The sequence below is a fragment of the Topomyia yanbarensis genome, chromosome 2 (genome assembly GCF_030247195.1).
Source record: "Topomyia yanbarensis strain Yona2022 chromosome 2, ASM3024719v1, whole genome shotgun sequence".
In the NCBI taxonomy this organism is placed as follows: Eukaryota; Metazoa; Arthropoda; class Insecta; order Diptera; family Culicidae; genus Topomyia; species Topomyia yanbarensis.
Genome location: NC_080671.1, coordinates 438530232 through 438538918, shown reverse-complemented (window position 1 = coordinate 438538918; position 8687 = coordinate 438530232). Strand labels below are relative to the sequence as shown.

Sequence of the window (8687 nt, the reverse complement as noted above, 5' to 3'; positions counted from 1 at the left end):
AAATGAACAATAGTAACGATAAATTTTGTTGAATAATAATTAGAATAATTAAAAAACTCCAAAAAACACAAATTTTGAGTTATTTCGTTAGTAAAAAATCATTTAGTGCACTTAAATAAAAGATATTTGTACATACACTGATAGAAAATTTTCTCAGCTTTCCAATGAAATCTTGTAAATAACGATATAAAGCATATTTTTTAGATTAGAGTCTTTTAAGCACTTGCAAGTCGGTTACAGGAAAAGAATAGTAATGAAATTACAAAAAATGAGAAGAGATAGAAATATGACGTCCAAGAACAAATTATGTGTTTAGGATTACCGTACAGAATGAGTAAAGTGACCCAGAAAATCCGATGAGAGTGTAGGGTTTACTCTGTAACCCCACTCGCGCACGCTAGCCGTGTATCACTTTCGTCTTCTATTCGTTTTCGTCACCCACACTAGGAGAGTGATCAGCTTCTACGATACGTCAGACCGCAAGGAGCTGACAGTTGAATTAAACCGTTGGAGAGTGCACATCGCTGCAAATAAAATTGAAGTTCCACCACACCATATCTTTTTTCCGTCGCGAGTGGAAGGTTTGATACCGCGAATTTCTACCGGTCACAACATAGCTGGTGCCGTGACCAGGATCTAGCTGTACACGATCACGCCAACATTTTGCGCCCACTGCGTACCACATCGTACCATTGCAGTTCAGGAAAGCTGATAGCGGCTAATTTCGCCATTGCTGACGCTGCACGTTCCTGAACAATTGAGCGCCGCCATCGGGAATTTGGACTGGAGAAGCCGCTTTAATTATAATACAAGGCCTGATATTTTCAGGCAGAAGGTTAGTTTCTGTCCAACGTGAATTTAATTCCTTACTGGTGCGCTCTAGATTCGCCTTTTCTTTTCCATATTCGTGGTTTCTCGGACATTCTGCTCAACGCGGACGATTCGACCGACTGCTTACCGCAGTCTTACAGATTTATTACTGGACCCACGTTCCGGTATTCATCGTACGGCTATTGTTTGATAGAAACGCTCCAGCATTGATCATCAGGCCATCCCGCCCCATTTTATACTCCGTCGGCGGCCATTGCTGCCTAGACTAGTTCGCAACCTTTGGAGGACAGTTGCCTAATTTCATCGAGTGTGCTTCGGATTTCTGGCGATTTTCTGCTGCTGCTGCTGCCAATAGCCATTCAAGATGGCCGAAGAACAACAGATCAACCTACTAGTCTCGCGGAGAACAACGATGCTGGAAGCTCTGGGTCGGGCAGAGGCATTTCTTCGAGACTTCAACGCTCAACGCGATGGACAGCAGGTGCCATTGAGGCTGGAATACCTCAACCGCATGTGGACGTCACTTGAAGAGGTACAGGCTCAACTGGAGGACGGTGATGTGGAAGGTAGGGCAGAGCATGCTGCTATACGTGCGGACTTTGAGCCACGTCTATTCTCAATAAAAGCTGCATTCATTTCCTATTCGCCTCCTCTTTCTGTTAACGCTGGCAATCCTTAACCCCTGCATGCTACTTCCACTCTCTCTGGCATCAAACTGCCGACAATTTCGCTTCCTGAGTTCGATGGAGATTATAAGCAATGGCTAACTTTCCACGACACGTTTTTGGCTTTAATCCACAACAACGCTGATGTTCCACCTATTCAAAAATTTCACTACTTAAGGGCAGCCGTCAAGAGGGAGGCTGCTCAACTGATCGAATCCATCGCTATTTGTTCTGCTAATTACTCTCTGGCTTGGCAAGCTCTCGAAGGACGGTACTCCAACGAATATCTGCTAAAAAAGCGACACCTGCAAGCACTCTTCGACATCCCACGCATGAAGAAGGAGTCTGCAGCAACACTTCACGGATTGGTGGACGAATTCGAACGTCATACGAAGATTCTTCATCATTTGGGTGAGCCGACGGACGCCTGGAGCACGATCCTAGAACACTTATTATGCACGCGACTGCACGATGATTCACTGAAGGCCTGGGAGGACCACGCATCCGTAACTGAGAACCCAAATTTCGCATGTTTGATCGATTTCCTTCAGAGGAGGACAAGAGTACTGGAATCGATCTCGGTCAACCATCATCAATCTACTAGCACGACAAACACAAACGATGGTGCGTCTGCTAGTCATTTCCGGAGACAATCACAGTTTCGTCTCTCGTCATGCGCATCAACCGCTAACTATTCTTTCAGATGTCCCATATGTAGTCAACAGCATTCGTTGGCGAGATGCGGCAAGTTCAACAGCATGTCAGTGAACGACCGACAACAGCTTGTGAACACGAAACGATTGTGTCACAACTGCCTACGGGAGGATCACATAGTCCGCCAATGCCCATGTGACCTGAATTGCAAGAAGTGCAATCAGCGTCACCACACTTTATTACACACGAGCCAATCCGCCGGTCCTAAGAAGGTCAGCAACGACGCTGTTTCTCGTTCAACGTCTTTCGTCGATTCTGCTAACAGGGCTACGTCGTCGTCTTCTCCTGTAGTTTCCGAACAAACCATGGTAGCAGCTGTTGAAGATGATTCGATTGTCGAGACGAGTGTTTCTCTCCAGCATCCTCGTGAAAATGTCTTCTTGCTAACCGTCATCGTAAATATCGTCGATGCTTATGGACAACATCACCCCACTCGTGCCTTATTGGATAGCGCATCGCAACCGAATTTGATAACCGACCGCATGGCTCGTATCCTCCGCCTGAAGAAGCATCCCGCCAACGTTACCGTCCAAGGGGCCAGACAGTTATCCAAAGTCATACACGAGTTCATCTACGCCCAAGTTTCATCCAGAAAGGAGCATTTTTCTTGCGGAATTAATTTCCTAGTAATGGACAAACTAACTGCCAACCTTCCTGCGCAAAATGTCTCCATAACCGACTGGAGAATTCCAAAGGATCTATTCCTAGCAGATCCAACATTCAACAAGAGCCAACCAATCGATGTAGTGCTGGGGGCCAAGCACTTTTATTCATTCTTCCCGAATGCCGCACGAATACAATTGCATGGCAATCTCCCGCTCCTGGTTGATAGCGTTTTCGGATGGATCGTTGCGGGCTCTGCTGATCTAGTGTCCCCCAAGATCAATCCATCGTCCAATTCTAGCAGTCTCGTGTGTGTATCTATGGTTTCCTTGGAAGAAACTCTGGAACGTTTCTGGAAAATAGAAGAACTAACGACCAAGGACAACTACTCCGTCGAAGAAAGGCGCTGTGAAACACTTTACCAATCGACAGTCTCTAGAAACCCTGACGGACGGTACATAGTTCGCCTGCCTCGGAAGCCTGATTTTGACGACATGTTAGGCGAGTCGAAGGCAAACGCACTGCGACGGTTTGAGTATTTGGAGCGACGTTTGGAGCGAAACTCCGAGCTGAAGGTTGAGTATCACAGATTCATGCAGGAATACATCGACCTCGGGCATATGCAGCCAAGCAAACTAACTGAGACCAAAGGCGCAAAATCATTATACCTACCACACCATCCTGTTATCAAGGAGGCTAGTACTACGACAAAGGTTCGTCTTGTATTTGATGGTTCGGCAAAAACGTCTACCGGTTTTTCCCTCAACGATGCCCTCTGTGTCGGCCCGGTCGTCCAGGACGAGCTACTCACTACAATCTTACGGTTTCGGACGCATCCCATCGCTCTAGTAGGTGACATAGCGAAAATGTACCGACAGGTTCTCGTGCATCCAGACGATGTTCCACTGCAACGCATTTTCTGGCGATTTTCCTCCGATATGCCAGTACAAACCTTTGATCTACTTACCGTTACCGGTTTAGCTCCATCGTCGTTTTTGGCCACTCGCACGCTGCTACAACTGGCTGACGACGAAGGCCGCTCGTATTCCATCGGCAGCAGGGCTCTCCGGAAAGGTTTCTATGTCGACGACTTCATTGGCGGGAGCAAACTGTTGAACGCGCCATCCGCTTACGCATAGAACTCAGCAAATTGCTCGAAAAGGGAGGATTCGTTCTTCGCAAGTGGACTTCAAACCGGCTCGAAGTGCTACACGGCCTAGACGCCGACAAAATCGGTACCCAATCCCTTCTGGAGTTCACCCCCCACGAGACAGTGAAAGCGCTAGGAATTATTTGGGAACCAGAGGGAGATTTTCTTCGCTTCGACTCGCAAGTACAAAATGACGGCAAACCGCCCACCAAACGTTCAATTCTATCCTCTATCGCCAAACTATTCGACCCCATCGGTCTTATTGCGCCCGTTGTTGTGAGGGCCAAAATCATCATGCAGCAGTTGTGGCTGCTACCTGTCGAATGGGATGATCCAGTTCCTGAGACTGTTCGAAACAACTGGGAGAACTATCACGATGAGTTGCCGAAAATCACCGCCCACCGGGTAAATCGATATGCTTTTCTCCCATGCTCTACCATACAGTTGCATACTTTCGCCGACGCTTCTGAATTGGCCTACGGTGCATGCATCTACGCTCGTTGCGAAGACGAGCAGGGAAACGTCAAAGTCGAGCTTCTAGCAGCCAAGTCACGTGTCGCTCCACTAAAACGACTAACTATCGCACGTCTAGAACTCTGCGCTGCAGTTTTGGCTACCCATCTCCACGATCGAGTTAAACACGCCATCGACATTGACGTCTCTGCCTCTATTTTCTGGTCGGATTCCACCATCGTTCTCCAGTGGCTCCGATCCCCTCCGAACACATGGCAGACCTTTGTGGGAAACAGAGTTTCGGAAATACAACAGTTTACCCACGGCTGTCAATGGAGGCACGTTCCTGGTAGCGAAAATCCCGCTGACTTAGTGTCCCGCGGAATGTCGGTCGACGAGTTCCTGAATAGTAAGTTGTGGAAGGAGGGGCCCCACTGGTTGCTGCAACACTGTCGAGAATGGGCCGCCTTTGAACCGCCCGGCGTTGCTGAGGAGATGCTAGAAGTTCGACATGTTGTAACACTGGTACAATCAACGCCATCAGTTAATGCGATATTTCTCCGCTGGTCATCATACACCCGCTTACTACACGTTACCGGCTATTGCCTTCGCTTTCTGCGGAACGCCCATGCCAAGGCCAGAACGCAGCCTCCTCCCAACACCACATCCGTTGTGAAATCGTTATCTGTGGAACTACTTACCCAAGACAAATTTATACTAATACGCCTTGCTCAACAGGATGCCTTCGGTTCAGGAATAAGAGAGTTGGAAAAGGGGAAACCAGTAGCAAAACATTCGCACGTGCGCCAAATGAGTCCGTTTTTAGACCAGGGAAAAGTGTTGAGGGTCGGAGGTCGACTAAAGCTAGCCCAGCTTCCCTATCAAATGAAACATCCTGCCCTACTCCCAAGCTTTCACCCCCTATCACTTTTAATTGCCAACTATTATCACAACAAAATGCTTCACGCCGGTGGGCGAGTACTGCTGTCCGTCATCCGAGAAGAATTTTGGCCAGTACATGGCCGTCGCTTAGTTCGCAGCACAGTACGCAAATGCTTTCGCTGCACTCGCCTCAACCCGGAACCTGCCCGTCAGCACATCGGTCAACTGCCCGTTCATCGAATAGTCCCTAGCCGCCCGTTTAGTGTCGCTGGAGTAGACTACGCTGGCCCGCTGTACCTAAAACCAATCCACAAGCGCGCCGCACCAGCCAAAGCGTACATTTGCCTGTTCATCTGCTTCGCCACCAAGGCCGTCCACATTGAGCTCGTCAGCGATCTGACCACCCAGGCGTTCCTGTGTGCGCTCCGCCGTTTCATTGCTAGGCGCGGCCGCCCAACACACATTCACTCGGATAATGGCAAAAATTTCGAGGGAGCTAAAAATGAATTGCAACAGTTATTTGCCATGTTTCAAAACCAGGAGGAAATCGAAAAAATTACATCAACTTGCGCAGAGGAAGGTATCACTTGGCACTTAGTCCCGCCAAAGGCACCCCATTTCGGCGGTTTGTGGGAGGCGGCCATCAAGGTAGCCAAGAAACAACTTTACCGCCAGCTCGGTCCGTCTCGACTATCGTTCGAAGATGTTGGAACGGTGCTCTCGCAGATCGAAGCTCTGATGAATTCCCGGCCGCTGCTGCCAATGTCAGATGATCCGGATGATTTGGCTGCACTCACACCAGCGCACTTCTTGATCGGAACCAGCATGCTCTCCTTGCCTGACCCAGATCATCGGAACATCCCAGTCAACCGACTGGATCACTACCAGAAACTTCAACTTCACGTTCAAAAATTCTGGTGCCACTGGCGATCGGAATACCTTCAGGAGCTGCAAAAAGACACCGTAATGAACCGACGAAATGACAGTATGCTGCCAGGCCGAATGGTTGTTGTCGTCGATGAGATGCAACAACCAATACGTTGGCCTCTCGCCCGAATTTTGACCACTTCACCAGGTCCAGATGGAATGACCAGAGTCGTGACGCTACGCACTGTTCGGGGAATTATCACCCGGCCAATCACAAAGGTTTGTTTACTGCCGGATTCCACTACCACTGCAATTGATGGAGAAGAAGACCCGCTAGCCATCAACCCGCAATCAGCTCAACGATCCGGAGTGCTTGAAGAAGAAAACTAAATGTTATACTCACCTAGCTATTAAGTTAATTCTGTTAATTTTTGCATTTGTTTAGAAATGATATTTCAAGGGGGTGGCGATGTTTAGGATTACCGTACAGAATGAGTAAAGTGACCCAGAAAATCCGATGAGAGTGTAGGGTTTACTCTGTAACCCCACTCGCGCACGCTAGCCGTGTATCACTTTCGTCTTCTATTCGTTTTCGTCACTCACACTAGGAGAGTGATCAGCTTCTGCGATACGTCAGACCGCAAGGAGCTGACAGTTGAATTAAACCGTTGGAGAGTGCACATCGCTGCAAATAAAATTGAAGTTCCATTACACCATATCTTTTTTCCGTCGCGAGTGGAAGGTTTGATACCGCGAATTTCTACCGGTCACAACATTATGAATCGTCTTAAAACCCAACTTTTGGATAATGGATATTGCTATAATCATACTTCATTATTTCGAAAAAATTATCAAAAACCTCCTCAAAAACACTAACTTTTAACTACTTTACAGCTAAAAGGTAATTAAAACTAATTACTTAAAAGATATGAGAAAACCATTCAATAGGAAATTTTCTCACCTTTCGAATGAAACTGAAACTTTTAAAATTCAAAGTATACTTTTAAAGTTAGAGATATTTTAAGACAAATAAGTTTTTTACACAAAAAGTTCAATAACTCTGTAACGGTTGAGATTTGATGATATGTGTAGAACAATTTTTTTCTCCAAATATGGCCGTCTATCACCTCCCGAGAGATTCTTAACCATAAACCAAACACCCTGTATATATTTATATATTTATAAATTTTCGTAGTTCGAGGGACTAACCCCGGGGGTACCTAACGTCCAAAAAGGGGTAACCCACATTTCCTTATCTTTCGTTTTAGAGTTATGATGGCTTTGGTAAAGTTGGTGCATGGCATGTAGCGCTTTATTTGATCATTTCATATTAGTTTGGAATTCAGTCGACAGGTTGGCACTGTTATCGACTTTTTAATGGAATGAGATAGAAAGATAGTGTCTACGACAAAATTGTATGTCATGCAATTATAAGTATAACTTGTGAAGGCTAACTTTGTAGCCCTAGCGACTGTATTCCGAATTAGTGCGCTTCAACCAAATAGTGCGTTAGGTGCCATACACCAACTTTTCCGAAGACACCATAACTCTATAACGAAATATAATAATTGATTCCACGCTTTTTTCAATTTTCCGACGACAATGTACAGCTTTTCTCTTGATCCCGTATTGCTCAATCAACTTTCAGTGTAGAGACATGACACTTTCACTCAAATTTTCGAAAAATCACGCTCAACAATATACATTTGAGAAAAAAATATGTATTAGATAGAAAATAGCCATGCATAGCAAGTATGTGAGCGGCACCTACCTTCAGGAACGGCTATTTGGGCCGAAACGTCAACGTACAACGCAATCCAACTATAAACAGTATTATATCGAGTTCACCGATTCATGAGCTACAACATAACATTTACTGATGGCGAATCGATAGACTACTTTTTCTTAAAATCTCGGAAAACAAACGAGAAAACTTGAATTTCCATAAGACTCAATGTGGGGTTAGCACCTTTTGGATGCCAGCTAGTACTGAGGTTTCCTCCAGTGGTTAACTTTGACTGCTAATAGCAAAAATCTAAAAATTATTTCACAAATGACAGTCTACGAAGAAATGTCAATTTTGGAAAAAAAATATGAACCTTTTGAACTCGACAAACTGAGTCGAATGGTATAAGAATCTCAGCCTGCCGGGCCTCGGCTAAAAGTCGATTTTCAGAGTGATTGCATAGCCTTTCTATAGGAAAAAGGCAACAATTTTATACTTGATTAAAAAATATTATAATTTGGCACCAAAAAATATGACAAATCCTAGCGATTCAAAGATGGTAAAGATTATAAGTGTTGAACATTCAAATCACGAAGTAAAGCTCATTGACCTTAGGTGACCAGGTGTGGTGTCTAGGCGTAAACAATGGCAAGAAATAGTTAGGTTTGATTTGTTCGAAACTCGAACCCGAGAGTTCCAAATTTGAAAAACCTGGACCCGACCCGAACCCGAAAGTTTAAAATTTGAAAATCCCGAACCCAACCCGAACCTGAAAAGTTTAGATTTACAAAACCCG

The 8687-nt window shown here is 45.7% G+C and overlaps 1 protein-coding gene across 1 annotated transcript; it reads left to right on the top strand.

Annotated features, from left to right (window-relative positions):
- Nucleotides 1–1195: 1195 nt before the first annotated feature.
- On the top strand, nt 1196–6555 carry LOC131681029 (uncharacterized). The gene is made up of 3 exons (XM_058961734.1): nt 1196–1397; nt 1755–3887; nt 3953–6555. The coding sequence occupies exons 1-3, from the start codon at nt 1196–1198 to the stop codon at nt 6553–6555; spliced, it is 4938 nt and encodes a 1645-aa protein (XP_058817717.1).
- The last annotated feature ends 2132 nt before the right edge of the window (nt 6556–8687 follow it).